Source organism: Barbatula barbatula, assembly GCF_947034865.1.
Source record: "Barbatula barbatula genome assembly, chromosome: 9".
Lineage (NCBI taxonomy): Eukaryota > Metazoa > Chordata > Actinopteri > Cypriniformes > Nemacheilidae > Barbatula > Barbatula barbatula.
In genome coordinates, this window is record NC_136772.1 from 18,997,902 (window position 1) to 19,013,059 (window position 15,158).

At 35.5% G+C, this 15,158-nt stretch overlaps 1 protein-coding gene across 1 annotated transcript; it reads left to right on the forward strand.

Annotated features, from left to right (window-relative positions):
- Positions 1–2,090: 2,090 nt before the first annotated feature.
- Positions 2,091–14,234, forward strand: chmp2ba (charged multivesicular body protein 2Ba). The gene is made up of 6 exons (XM_079464222.1): positions 2,091–2,296; positions 6,195–6,286; positions 8,694–8,888; positions 10,909–11,011; positions 11,107–11,213; positions 12,087–14,234. The coding sequence occupies exons 1-6, from the start codon at positions 2,263–2,265 to the stop codon at positions 12,204–12,206; spliced, it is 651 nt and encodes a 216-aa protein (XP_079320348.1). The 5' UTR covers positions 2,091–2,262; the 3' UTR covers positions 12,207–14,234.
- Positions 14,235–15,158: the final 924 nt, after the last annotated feature.

Sequence of the window (15,158 nt, forward strand, 5' to 3'; positions counted from 1 at the left end):
CTGCTAAATCAGTGTGATAAGACTCAGACTGCACTCTTGTTTGCACATGTAATACTCTTTTTAAAAGTCAACAATTACTGTACATCATGTATTGGCATGGAAATAACTGACAGTCAAGGGCTAAACTTCTAATTTTATATGTATATGTTGGCTTTTAATATGTGTATATTGCCATACAGCAACAATTCACCCCAAAATTCTGATATCATTGATTTACCCTCATGTCCAAACCTGTATGATTTGAACGTTGGTAACCAAACAATATTGGACCTTAGTGAGCTCTATTGTATGACAACATAACCACTGACATTCCTCAGAATATCTTCTTTTGTGTTCCACAGAGTTATATACAGGTTTTTGACCATAAGGTTTAGCTCAGTGGTCAGCACTTTGTGCTATCAACGCCAATGTCATGGGTTTGATCCCAGGGATAGCATGTACTCAGACTCAAATGCAATGTATGTTGCTTAGGATAAAAGTATTTGCCAAATACTGGGAAGTGAATAAAATATTAAATAATTCATAGTTTTGGCTAAGCTATATATTAAAAGGTTTAATTGGTAAAAAGAGTTAGACATTTTTGACAAAGCTGCTCATATTTAAACGATGGAAGGAAATTCAATTTCAGTAATTTTTTTCTTTTTTATGGTGCCCCTTTTTATAGAGGCATAACAGCTCATGGTCATTCTATGAAGTTTTCTCATTTAATGAATTTCTCATCAAATGAAAGAAAGATTCATACAGGTTTTGAATGACACAGGGATGAGTAAATCGTGGAAAATATTTCAGTTTTTGTATTCCACTATTCCTCTAAAGAAAGGATAAAGCACATTACAATTAGCTTCCACGTAATAAGTGGGGAATCTTTAAGCATTATGTAAACATCAGCACAATAACAGAAATAATAAAAAGTGTCTATTTCACAGATGAGACGTCTTACTTTATATTAATGTCTGGAAACATATTTAGCACATTAACATTAAACGTCTGCTACCCTCAGGCACAAGAGCGAGACAGATAAATGTTTCAGAGAAGTCTCTGCGGTACTTCTCCAAATGCAATGAAACAGATTCGCTCTAATATGAAATGGAGATTTTAATATACTTTAAAGACACCCGCTATAGTAAATAAAATTGTAGCCTTGTCTCATTATTTCCTGCTGGCACTGGTCTGTATGCTTGGGGCAAGATAGATCACCAGTGGGCTTATTACCATTATTAGCACATTTAGTGCTAGTCCCTGATGCCAACCTTGCTGATTGTACGAAAACATCTCCCTAATAACCTTAACTAGAATAATGCCCCGGGATGGCCAATGTCCTCCTTAGAGAAAGGGTGTAATGTGCTGGGGGCCGCACATCAGCTTTCCTTCCCAAAGTCACCCATTCTGCTCCTCCTGTCTAGCTGGCTCAGTTTTCTTTGCTGTAGGGCAGTAATCTCCTGCCCTCGCTGTGTCCGCCTGCTCCACTTTACCGTATGAGAATTACACCCACAAGGAACTGAGCCACAAATTGTTCAAGTGGATGGAGCGTAAAATTGATACGAATGTTAAATTTACCACAGACAATGAAATGGCATCTAACCTGCATTAAAGTCCACTGGTGTGATGGATGTAAAAGGTAAAAGGCTTTGTTTATAATGCATGACAGTATACAATCGTTTAAGTGCTGTGTAATCCTCTACATGTGTGTGTGGCCCCCACACTGTTTTATATTTATTTAATATATTATTATATACAATTTGATATTCTCTATTGTGAACCCATTAACTGTGAAATATTATGGGTTGGAAGTCATATTTATTCATAAGAGTAGCCTACATGTATAGATTTTACGAGTTCATAAAAACAAAATGTGCAGTTCAATATCAGTAAATAAATAGGTTCAATGTTTTTTGTGAAGAGCAGTACCAATCTCATGTCAACTGTGCAGTTTGCTTCTTTGTGAAAGTGACAGAAAATCCCAAAGTAGAGCTTTTGTTTAAAAGGAGGACGAGCGTCAGTTCACGCAGAAGGTATTTATAAGAGAGTGAGACACTGCCCCCCAAAGGACGCAAAATGAGCTGCACTATAAAACCCCGACCGGTGACGTCACAGCATGCGTGGCTCAATGGGATCATGTGCTGAAAAGTCAGTTGTGCTTACAAACAAGGAAATCTCAACCTTTGAGTAGATCGATAGTGTGTAGTTTCTCCGGCCGTTAGATAGTGTTTAGATCAGCTAGTTTTATATTAGACAGTAAAAGAAAATCAAAACTAAGCAAGTATGGCATCTCTGTTTAAAAAGAAGACCGCCGATGGTAAGTCACTTTTGGTTTATTATACTTTTGACATAAGTACCGTATCTCTGCACCTGTTTGACTGCTGTCATTTGCAGCTGCATTTTTTTAAACTTTGAAACTGGGTTCAAACCAGTTTTACTGTCTGAATACCGAGTCATTGCGAACTACTGTAAGCGGCTTTGTGTTAGTTTGGTAATGAAGAGTAAATTTCATTAAAGATTTTGAAACGAACTGATTTTATTTTGTTTACTTGTGATTCAGTTTATCTAATAATATGATTTCCCTTTCTGGAAATTAACCATGGTTTTACCACATTACTATGGTATTTGTGGTATAATGGTATTTGTCTTTCAGCAATAGTTAAACCATGATATTTGTTGTAAAACAGGGGAAAAACAAATGGTAATCAATCTGCCCATAAATCATGCCTATTACACATAATATAGTAAGGTTACTTCATGACACAAGTAAAGAAATCACATCTAGATCTTTTATAATGAATCAAACACAAATGTAAATTGTATTATTTCATTCAGATGCTGTACAGGTACAATGGTAAAACCATTGTTAGCAAAAATCATATTCTAAATGAAGCAAACATACACAATTATTGTTTCTATTCATAGCTCAGTACTTCATGTACTCAATGGACACTGTGTGTGTATCGGATTGAAGTTTAGCTGGTTTAATACATGAGTTGACAAATATACCGTACTTGTGTCCTATTGTATGTCATAGCAAAAATGTAGAAAACAAACTGTGGATGTTATATAACATAAAGAACCATAAGAGAGATTTATCTTCATTAAGAAATCAAATAGGACACATTCAGCTACTCGCTTTCTAAAGCATAAAACAAGTAACTTTTATATTATTGAGACACATCGTTGGATAACATTTTCTACACCTTTAAACCACTATCAACACTTATTCACTACTCCTGTTTGTTTCTCAGTTGGACAACGTTTAAGCTGTATATTCAAAACTACAGCAGTCTCACCATCTCACATTTTATTATAATTTATTTTTGCAATACTAGCTATTATAGGATTATTGGACAACAGTATACAGACTCACACATATGACGCATGACACATAATAAATGGCAAAAGAGTATCATCACAACAAAATGAGAAAACACGTTGGTGGACGAATGAGATGAGATCATTTTAATCAGCTGTAATCTTTACTTACTTTGTAATGCATGTGTGTGGGTTAAGGTCTCATCATTTCTGAGCCTTTGTTCTCCTGATGTCAGCTGATGCCAAGGTGAGCGGAGAGTCCCCATGCCAAAGTATTCACTTAGATGGCGGAGTTGGTTTAGCTCATCAAGTTTTGTAGACGATAACCCTCCCTCAATAATACGTTGTCGGACACGTCATCTTTTGCGTAGACTCATACGTGTACACAAACTATCGAATCAATGTTTAAGGATAGGCAAGAAAGAAAATGTTAATTAAACTTATAAAAAAAACTTTTAACAATAACTATTAGAGACTTTTCTTGGACATTTACCTCATTTGGCTCATGCCTTACTTTTTCCACTTTTGTACAACTTATTTTAACTTCTTTATTGCCTTACTGTATTGTATATAAAATGAGAATTCTTAACTTTTGCTTGAGTTTTCATTTTAATTAAAATAAAAATAAAAAGTTATTTTTATTTTAATTGTATTTTATCTTTAACTTGACTTGGATTTGTTTACATTTTTAGTTTTTCATTATTCTTTTAGTTTTTTTAATAAATCTTTATTATTATATTATACCGTTACCTTTTCTTATTATATAGGTCAAAACTAATAAAGTCCAAAATCTTATTGATTAATCATCACTTATTTCTATAGTGGGATTATAAAATAACACAAGGAGTTACCTCACAAACAACACATTCATTATCTGATTCGTTGACATTTCACACAATACATTTGCTCAGCTTTATTCTTCTAAAACCAGTGTCCTCTTAATGGATCTTCTGTGGGCTCTAACAGTGTCCATTAAACACATGGGATGTTATGATATGATTGGCATTCATGAGGGCACAGGAAGGGCTGATTGCTGTGTAGGAGAGCGTAACTTCCCTATAGGCACTGTGGCTCCACATTCGGGCATCCTTATAGAGAGGAGGGGGTGCGAGGGTGAAGGTTGAGTGCGAATGCTTTGCCTGTCCCTTTAGTGCAACAAAATGTGATGTGCTTTATCTGGTAGCCCCCTGTCTCCGGTCTTATGAGGCAATGTTTGCATTCAAAAGTTATTATTGTGTAATTGACACTGAATATTCATAGTGAAGAAATAATATTGTTTTACATGTAGGTCTCCGGTCCATTGTTCACTGATTAAGTGACATTAAGCACAGACATTTAAAATAATACCAGTTTAACTTAAAGGGATATTTCACTACCAAATCAAAATGTCCCCATGTTTTACTCACCCTCAAGGTATCTAACTGAATATGGTCCATTCAGAGTTTGAAGACCATGTATCATTTTGCGTCCAAGCGGTAGAATGGGAGTGAACAGGTTTTTATTTTTTGAAGCTCCAAAAAGTGCTTCCATCGATCAAAGAACTGCTCGACATGGCTCCGTGGTCTTAACAAAGGTCTTCTGAAGCGAATTGATGCCTTTGTTTAACAGAAATATCCATATTGACAGCGCTATTAACGTTGATGTCTAGCTTACAACATCTCTCGAATGCGCGTGAACCAGGAGGCTTGTTCTTCCGGCAAATGACGGTGATGCCAGATTTGACGCTATCCTAATGGCTAAAAACGTTCATCACCTTATGACACTTATGACACATCTGCGTCATCTGCCTGAAGCTCAATTCTCTTGAACCAGCCTCAAGCCTCTGGTTCATACACCTCGTGCGTCATAAAAACCATGTTACTGCACACAACCTATTTGCGCAGCCCCATATTAAGTTAAACACGTCTGTTCCTGAAGACGCTGATCAGTTTGTTCAGGTGTGTTTTATCAGATTTGGGGCTCGGCAGGAATATGGATCTTACAGGGCAGAGTTCAGAACCACTGGCTTAAAGTAATAGAGAAAATAGAGAAATAAGTCATTTTGCTTTCACTCAACATGGAGTATAATGTGGTTAACTTCTACTATCGATAAATGTTTTCTGTCCATCTGCTTTGCTGTTTCTCGAGAAAATGCTACTCTGGTAGCAATTCTGGTATTCTGCCGTGTAATGTCAGTAAAACCAACTGCAGACATACAGTTTACAGCAGTGCAAAGCCACCTTATCCTTCCATACTGGTGTGTTTTAGTTTACACCGTGCATCTTAAATCTGGTATTTTTGTATAATTTCAATGCATGATTGTATTGTATGAGTGTGCATTATCTCCCACTTTACGGAGCATAAGCTTTACATTCCATTTCTTTTCTTATTTCTTATCAAATTTTATTATTATCGTAAACATACTCTACAAATACACATTTTCAAGCAATTGTTAGTGGTTCTAGCTTAGTCTTATTGAAGAGAGCTGCAGTTACGCTTGACAAATTTTAACACGGGCAGAAAAAATCCTTTACACATTGAAGGAAAAAGTAGAGCTTTATCAAGAAGCCAAAATCCTTATAAAGACATAAGGGCAGGTTTCACTCAGAACATCTTAGCAACTATAGCAGCACACTATCAAACAACTTAGAATTGTGTACCACTCACATTTTCTATAGAAAAATCTGTAACAAAGTTCAAATAAAAGTTAAGTTTCACTTAAACAACGTACGTTTCAATTGATCAAGGAATATATATATATGCATTTCATTTTTGTCTTCTGTGGCTGTATAAGAGAAAGATTGACGGGAGAGAGAATGAAGGAGGAAAAACTCATAGTTTCGGATCAATGAACTGCATGAGGATTTTCCAGACTGTTTTATTGCATGTTCCTCCTCGACCCTTTTGTGTCACAGATATCATTAAGGAGCAGACCAAAGAGCTGAGAGGCACCCAGAGACAAATCACCAGAGACAGAGCTGCCCTGGAGAGACAGGAGAGGCAAATGGTAAGTGAAGCAAAACACTTTCATATCTGTTGACTTACTTTATGTCCCAGCGTCCACCTCCTCCCGTGCGGCATCAACCTCGTTCAAATGATGCCTTCAAACTCTGATAGAAAGTATGTTAAGTGCTCAATACTCTTGGGGGTCACTTGAAAGTGTTCATTATGGACCCACTGCACTCTGAAGCAACTAAAATTTCTCCTCACTTTCCCCGTTGAAATGAGTTGTAAACAGAGACGTGTATAATTACCTCCCGAGAGAGGTCCTTTTTGTTCATCTTTATTGTAATTAATGTATGATTTTCTTTGTTATTTTATTTCAATTTCTTAACATGATCTAGATTGAAAGGAAGCTGCAATGTAGTCTGCTTTTCCTGATAAAAAGGTTAATTTCAAGAATACAATAATTAGATTTAGTTATTTTCTTTATTAACACAATGGACAAAGGCAGAATATCTGAGAAGCAAAAATAGCATCTTTATTTAAATATGTGTATGCACAAATTATATTTTAAAAATCAAGTTATTAATCATCTAAGTTGGTCTTTTTAATATAGAGCTACAACAAAGCCTGTGATATTGCGCTGTACTGTATTTCTGATGTTTTCTATTTTTTTGTTAAGCACATCAGTCTGTCAGTTTTATTCTAGTTTTCCAATCTAAAGTGCTTCCCTGTGGCTGACATGATCATAAAACATATCTAATAGGCCTTATTCCACATGCTCCATCTCACTCAGCTCTCTCCACATGAATATTTATAATCACGGCACATCATTTTTATTAGGGTGTAACAGTAAAAAAAGCCTTACTTCAGTCATATTTTGTTCATGACAGGCAAACATGCACAGTATGCCCAGAATGTGAAGCTAATATATAGTGAGATGCAGTTTGTGTGGTAAAGTGGGACAGTTCTGTCTGCTTGTCTGTGCGTGCGCGTCGATGCATTTAATGTGTGTGAGCGCTGGCATATTGCTTAGCAGGCATCATGTGAGCTGTAGCGTAGCACCTGGTCTATTGTGTGTGTGTTATTAGAGTCTGTTAGCTAATGTGCCAGAACAGCTGATCAGCATGAGTTTACCTGAGAGACTGACATTAAGAACACGCAGGAGAAAGCAAGATCTGCTGAGTTAAATATTAAGACGTGCAAACTTGGGCTTTGTAGTCGTAAAACGTATTAATTTTAATTATAATAATGACTGTGGTGAGGTGTTTATTTTTTTTACCTCTAGAGGCATAATGACTGTTAACAAACAGGTTTTAAAATATTCTGTCCATCCCCTCTGACCTGCTCCTCTTCGATTGTTCAAACCGTAGGTTGAGTCGACATATTTAACTTCTTAAAAAATGGGAAGTTAACCTATACGAATGGTCTCATGAGAAGAAAAGTTCACCCAGATGTTTTGCATTCTGTGTAGCAAAAAGAAACCTAATGAATAAAGTACATTATATTAAAGACCCTTTTCACCAATAATGACTTATTATAACTAAAATTGTAACGTCCACACCAATGCATGATACCATTATGTTTATTTTCCCTGGTTTTCTTGTAAACCCGTTTTTAAATGTATTTAAAAAAAACATAAAAAAATCTGTAAAGAAAAAAGAGAGAGAGAGAGAGAGAGAGAGAGAAAAATTACAGTTTTTTGACATTATACGTGGAAAAACTGAACAAATATTACAGAAAAAATCTGTAAATTTCAGTTGTCTTGAATTTAGTAAAATTTTATAGTTATTGTTACAACTTTTGTTTTTTTATTTATTGTTATACGTGGTGTAAACAAGCTTAAAGACTCAAGACTAACAAAATTAGGCTTTCCCTTTTTAAGATTCTCTAAAGATTTCCACATTTTCATGATAATTTTTGTTCTCTTCGAACGAGTAAATCTCAAATGAGCCAACATTTTTCACTTATACCAGATTCTAGTATCAACTAGTCTAGAGTTAATAACATGAAACATTTTTGTCTAGGCTTACAATAATTTCCACTCTACTAGTTTATAATCAAAATGGAGTTTGCTTTGTAAATGCAGAGCATTTAAAGCTGATGGGATGCCCCATCTATCACACAGTCCCATGGGATAGTTCTGTATACACAACCACTTATGTTTCCTGCACTAAATAAAGAAAAACATGAATTGTGTCAAGTTCTTCAGGGCATAGAGCTCATCAGACATTTACTAATGTAAAGAAAAAACAGAAATTGTTAAACAGTAAACATGACAAATTTAAGCTGTTTAATGTGCTCTGCTGAGTTGCATCTTGAACACCTCTGCGGTTGCCTAGTCTGTCTGGGTGACCTGTTTGGTTGTCCCGAAATAAAATGTAGAGGTCCTATTACAGTATGTATGGATGCTACCACTGTTGGTTACCATTGGAAACTAGCATGTAAAGTAGCATGTTTGTTTTTAACAGGAAATGGAAATCAAGAAAATGGCCAAGACTGGAAACAGAGAAGCCTGTAAAATTTTAGCCAAGCAACTTGTACACCTTAGAAAGCAGAAGAACCGAACCTACGCTGTAAGCTCTAAGGTCACCTCCATGTCCACACAGACCAAGGTCATGAACTCTCAGATGAAGATGGCAGGAGCCATGTCTACTACAGCGAAGGTACTGTAACATCCCCAAATGTGCCCGTCTGGCTATTGTTTCTGTTATTGCAGGATTGTCACTTAAATTTCAGCGGTGCCTTCCTTTGTATTCTATGAGAAAGCTGTAGTATAGAGAACCCTTGTGGGCTAGGAATCCCTTTTATTTCCCCCAATGTCCCTGTATTATTCACATGTAGTCTGGTGTTTTTTTACTGTGAAGCGCTAGAAAAACAGAATCCCTTATGCAGCACAGTACTTCAAAGGAATGCTTAAATAGGCTTTAATTAGCAGGCTGTTGAGTAGTTATTTAATTCACTATTGTGACCCAGTTTAGATTTTTTTCTTTGTGTTGAATGGAGACTTTAAGACTACGTTTACAAGATAAAACACTTTTCACGGACACACGACAGCATTATCAAACGATCTGCATTTACATGGATCTGGGAAAACGAATAAAAACGATGCTTTACGCACGCCAGGCCAGTGGATGGCGCTATAAAGAAACCCAATGTGCTTGCGTACATCCACTGTTTTAATCTAAAAAGCATTTTTAATACACTTTGTCAGCGTTTGTGTGTGTTTATAGTGCATATAAATGCTATGGTTGTAGTGGTGCAGTTAATCAATTTTGTGTTGGAAAATTTTTAGTTAGTATGTCATGCAACACAAAAATGTAGCATGAAGGCCGCCATTATTGTTTGGGGAACATTCCGCATGCCTACAGACTGAACATGTAATACGCATGCGTATGACTTTCATCGTTTTTTGGAAAATGCCGCCGTCTGAGTTTACACAGAAACGATAATGCCATCGTTTTCAAAACCTTTTTTGTTTGCTTTTTCAGTCACGCAAAAACACCTTTTTGAGCAGCCAAACGCCTTTTTGAGAAGCCAAAACGCATAAATAGCCAAAACGCATTAAAAAGTTTTCAGTTTTTAGTTGAAAATGGTCTTGTACAAACCGCCTCCATATAATTAATTTATTTAGAGCTTTTGACAATGTACTGTATATCTGCATCTCTGTGTGAAACATGAAATACAGGGTTACTTTACATACCTGTCTTTGTTGTTTTAAAGTCAAATGACGTCAAACTGACATTTTCCATCAAATAGTTCCTGACAATATAAAAAATTGTGAAACATGAGGCAGCTTTGGTGTCTACTTTAAACAATTTCCATCCACCCCTGAGACATTTTATTCACTTAATATAGACCAATTCGGAAGAAGATCTTCCTGTTTAAATTTCACAAACGTTTAAACAAAATGCAAACAACAGAACAATTATTATAACCAAATCAAAATGTTAAACATACATATTTTAAAATTGATATAGAGCGTTAAATAATAATAACAACATTTAAAAAATAAACTGGAAGTGCTTCTGGACCAGTGTTTATTTACATCTTGCGAAGTGGTCTCTATATACAATTACACCCATTTACCAAAACTATGTATATATCTGGAGCCATGCAGTATCCCACACTGTGATATATGTCATTTTATTATTGAATTCACTCTGTGGATCCCCTTTGGCGTTTTCTTTTCACCCATTCACTGTTAAATAGGCCATTTGACACTCACAAAAGATTCATTTTATCTGTATCTAATTCATACTGTATGAGGCAGGAAGCAATTATTAAAGTTTCCCCTCCTGAAACGTATCCTGAGATTTGTAGTCAATCACAGCATCGTTTATAGAATAGATATGAGATTGTTGATGATGCTGTCAGAAAGCATGTGTGTAAATAATTCTCTTTAATCGGATAGGAGTCTTCCTGTTGTGTCTAATCTGCCATATTGGAGACAAACCCAGAGGGACAGTAAAACAGGCTTCTCTCAACTTGACCTATTTTTATGTTCTGTGTTATCTACTTACTGTACGATGTTGAGATTTATGTTGAGCTGTATTCAGAATGTATTGGTCCGTGGTGGATTTTTTGTCAGGGCTTGTGTTTTTTATCACTGTTTTGTGCACTGTAAGGATGCAGCGTTTCTCCTGTGGAATCTGATGAATTGATTGAACTCTTTCTGTCTCTCAGACAATGCAGGCTGTCAATAAAATAATGGATCCCAAGAAGACGCTACAAACCATGCAGGACTTTCAGAAGGAAAACTTAAAAATGGGAATGACGGAGGACATGCGTAAGTATGCCTTTTGTAGAAATTAGTTTATTTAGTCAACTTTGGCCAACTTTCACCTGAAAAACCAAGTGAAACCATCTGTTTTCTGCCCTTAGTTAATGACACACTAGATGAGATTTTTGATGAATCTGGCGATGAAGAAGAATGCCAGGATATTGTAAACCAAGTTCTCGATGAAATCGGCATTGAGATCTCAGGAAAAGTAAGACACGTTCTACCATTTTTCTTTAGGTTTTTAATCGCTTTGGTTCTGTTTTTTTGTTCAATTGTTTTTACAACTGTTTCCTCAACATTATTAATGCTCAACCTCAACAGATAATCAAAAATGCTAATTTTAATATTTAAATGTATAAAAGTATATTTTCAGTTCATTTGAAATAATATACTAAATTTATTACACTGTAATAAGTGTTTCGTTTCGACTTGCCTTTTATTTAAAGCAATCGCCTTTCATAAGGTACTGTAAGTGGTTGTATTATTTTTACATGGTATCGACACAAAACAGATTAAACTAAGATCATTCTGGTGATTAAAATATAATAAATGATATTTAATACTCACAATATCGTACTTACTTTCAGAAGCGCAATAGCAGGTTTTGCATGAAGGAAGTTCATTCAAAGATGAAAGACGAAGAGTGATCTGTGTTGCACTAAAAGTTTTGTACTTACTAATGAAAGCAATATAGAAACCACAAAAACGGTTTAAAATGTGATACTGGAAGCCCAAAGGCTGATTTTAGCAGATGTATGGACTCTAGCTGTGCTTGTGATTACTGTAGGCAGTTTTTTACATTCATGAGATGCAGAATCATTGTGCCTATGCAACAGATGTGTGTTTCCTCAGGCCAAAGTGTTATACTCCTATTACCATAAGCACTGCTTCTTTGTCCCGCTTTTGCAAAAGTGCTTGGGTTCTGTTTTGTCGAACATTTTTTTGGGCGATGAACATATCCATTCAATACTTGCCCCAATATGACAATTAAACCATATGTCTTAGGCTAAGCGCATATTAGCAGGTGAGTTGTGAAATGTTTTACTACTTTAATGAATGGCTGTAAATGTGGTTTTTGCAGATGGTAAGAGCCCCCACAGCAGGAAAATGTCTTCCCGGTGCTTCCCCGGCAAAGTCTAAAGCTGCCACCATCTCAGACGCAGAGATCGAGAGACAGCTGAAGGCTTTGGGCGTGGACTAAACTCTTTATGCTCCACACCTGTTCACCCACTGTCACCAAAGGACTGAGTTTATACAGTGGGAACAGGGAATTTGTAGGGATGGCCGAGTAATAAATGAAGGAAGAAATGTCATTAGGCATCTGGTCCTGAATAAACATGCTGTTATTGTAGGAATGTAAAGACCGGTACATTGATAAAATGGACTGTTATAACAACATAATCTCATGGCAGTCATAATTCTTTTACATCTTGCTGAATTGGTGGGAAATATGTATTAATTTCATGCTTGCTTTTGTATGATTCATAAATATCAAATTCAAAATCTTGTTAAAAAGTATGTTTCCCATGAGATTAAGTTGAATATAATGAGCAGATCATGGATAGCAAATAAGAGTAAAGGAAAGACTATTTGGACCAGATGCATTCATATTGCAATACTATTCAAGAACTCTGATTTCTTGGCATGTAAAAACACTGCACATTTTGTAGGCTTAGAAGTTTGCCGCTGAAATTACGCAGTTGACCTTTAAGGGCGCTATATGTCCCAGCTGTGGCAATGACTTCTTCCTTCAACCATTTAAATGAATGCTTCTTAACCTTTCCCCCAACATTACAAATGTATGTTTTTTTCAACTCATTAGAATGCAGTAGATGACATCTGAACTGTCATCTGATAAGCAAAATGTGTGGTGCCGAGATAGGATTCTAAAGCCCTAATTTACATGTACATAGCTGAACATTGAAAGGTTTTGGCACTGCATTGGTCCCCATGTGTTATAGGGCTAATCAGCTCAAATACTGTATGTTTAAACTCATAAGATGCTCATTATGTTTTGTCTCTTTAGGTTATGTTTGACTTTAGGAAGTAAGTTAAGGAAACTGCTTTCTTTCACCGTGTGATTTAGTAAACATTTCCTCAAGAAAATATCTTGCATGAGATACTTTGTTGATATTATAATGATGTTACAGGTACAGTAGCAGGTGGGTGATCCTTAATCATATGTATGCATTTGACATACACTTTTATCTTGTGTGACTTACAGTGTATTTTACTGTAGTTATACTGTACATTGTTTTAATTGTATTTGTGTTCCCTGGCGATCTAACTTACACCATAGAGCTCAGCTGTTTACTCAATGTTCTACCAATTGAGCTGAAACACTCTTTATATGCACTTTGTTCAGGTGTTGCAGAGAGATCAACCCTTTTGTTAGTTCTATTTGATAATGGGATATGTTTACGAATATCATTGATACATACACAAAGTGCAGTACGGAACATTGTCCCAGGCCCTGAACTGTTGAGAAGGACCCATGAAGGTCCTTTTGGAAGTGCTTAAAAGGTTCTTTACAGCGATGCCATAGAAGAAACTATTTTGATTCTACAAAGAACCATTGAGTCAAAGGTTGTTTAAAGAACCATCTCTTTCTTACCTTTTTATAATCTGAATAACGTGTTTTTCCCCACAAAGAACCTTTTGTGAAACAGAAATCATAATGGAATTATGCTTAGGGCACCAAAATGGCTAGCAGCGGCACTGCTTCAGATGTTAATGGTTCTTAATGGAACCAAAAGGCTGTTGCACTGTTTTTTTAAGAGTGTAGTTTTCGAAAATGAGGGGTTGAATGGAATTTGTTCTACATATATACATGCCTTTCATTCATTTTTAACAAGATTGTTCTTGTGTATGACTTGAATGGTACTGTATATTGAAACAAATCAGAGAAGACAGTGGGGGCCACCGTCACAATGTTGTACATGGCTTGTCATTTATAACAATGTAGGACCCAATGTACCATAATGTTACAATTGTGTTCAAAACCACAACTTCATTTTCATATTGTGGTCATGAAAGATGAGTAATACCGTATCAATGAAAGCAGTTTTTTTGACATAACTTTTGTTATTTGTTGTCATGAAATAATTTTTACATCTGGCAATGTTTTATTATGACCAATTTAATGTTTAAATGAATGTACAGTACATTTTTATGTTTTGATTTGTTTGTTTCTGTCTGATTAATAAAATACCAATTTTTTCTCTTATTATAAGAATTATAAGGTTCTGTCTTGCAACACATTAATTTAATAATTTTCAAGAAACATATATTATTTGAAATTTGTTTTAAAACATAAAATTGGTGCTGTAGTTATGTGTCAACATATTAGCACATTATAAAAAAGGAACATTTACTGCTTTCTATAAAATTTATTTGATATTTTAGGACGGATAATTTAGCAGTGCTAAATATCTATGTCTTTTGCAGATGTTAATTCTTTATTCAAAAGAAAGTGCGACAGGTAAAATGTGTGGCTGAAATATCATGGCAATGTTTAGCATCGTTATTAACAACCCATCAATTCAATTATATCAACTATTTGATCTTTAAGGCTTATTATTGTAAAATAAAAGACATTTAAAGAACTTGATTGTATAAATGAAAAACAAAAAAGATAAAAATAGGGATTTCAAAAAACAAAATCTGACTAGCCGTCTTGTGTCTATTTAAAGTGCTGATGAACTCACCAACAGAACCAAGTTAGATTTAGTAGATCTATATCACGTAACGGTAATAAGTTGTCACAGAATAAGAATATGTGAATAGCTCAATTTTGACCAAAATGTCAGATTTAACCTTCATGACAAGTTGCTATGGCCTTTTACTGTAGATTTCACATTTCATTAAAGCAGACATCATTATTCACAATCACAACTAAGCATGATTTTCAAATAAGGTCTTAATGAGTTTGTAGAGCGACCTTTCTTAAATCAAGTGAACCATGGTGGAGTCTATTAATTTGAAACTAATTTAATGAACTATGGACGTGTAACTGCTCCAAGCACTACCAAAACCAATCCAAAGCCCACACCAAAATCCCTCAACCCCCCCACCGCCCGACCACAACCTTTGTGTTAATATGCACAAGGAAAAATCCAACATTTGATTGTTTTATTATATCATCATCTTCCTG

Bases quoted from the DNA above. Each gene is read 5' to 3' on its own strand.
- chmp2ba (XM_079464222.1), top strand. From the start codon at position 2,263: ATGGCATCTCTGTTTAAAAAGAAGACCGCCGATG. The intron at 6,287-8,693 runs GTAAGTGAAGCA...TGTTTTTAACAG, and splicing joins AGAGACAGGAGAGGCAAATG to GAAATGGAAATCAAGAAAAT. The intron at 11,214-12,086 runs GTAAGACACGTT...TGGTTTTTGCAG, and splicing joins GCATTGAGATCTCAGGAAAA to ATGGTAAGAGCCCCCACAGC.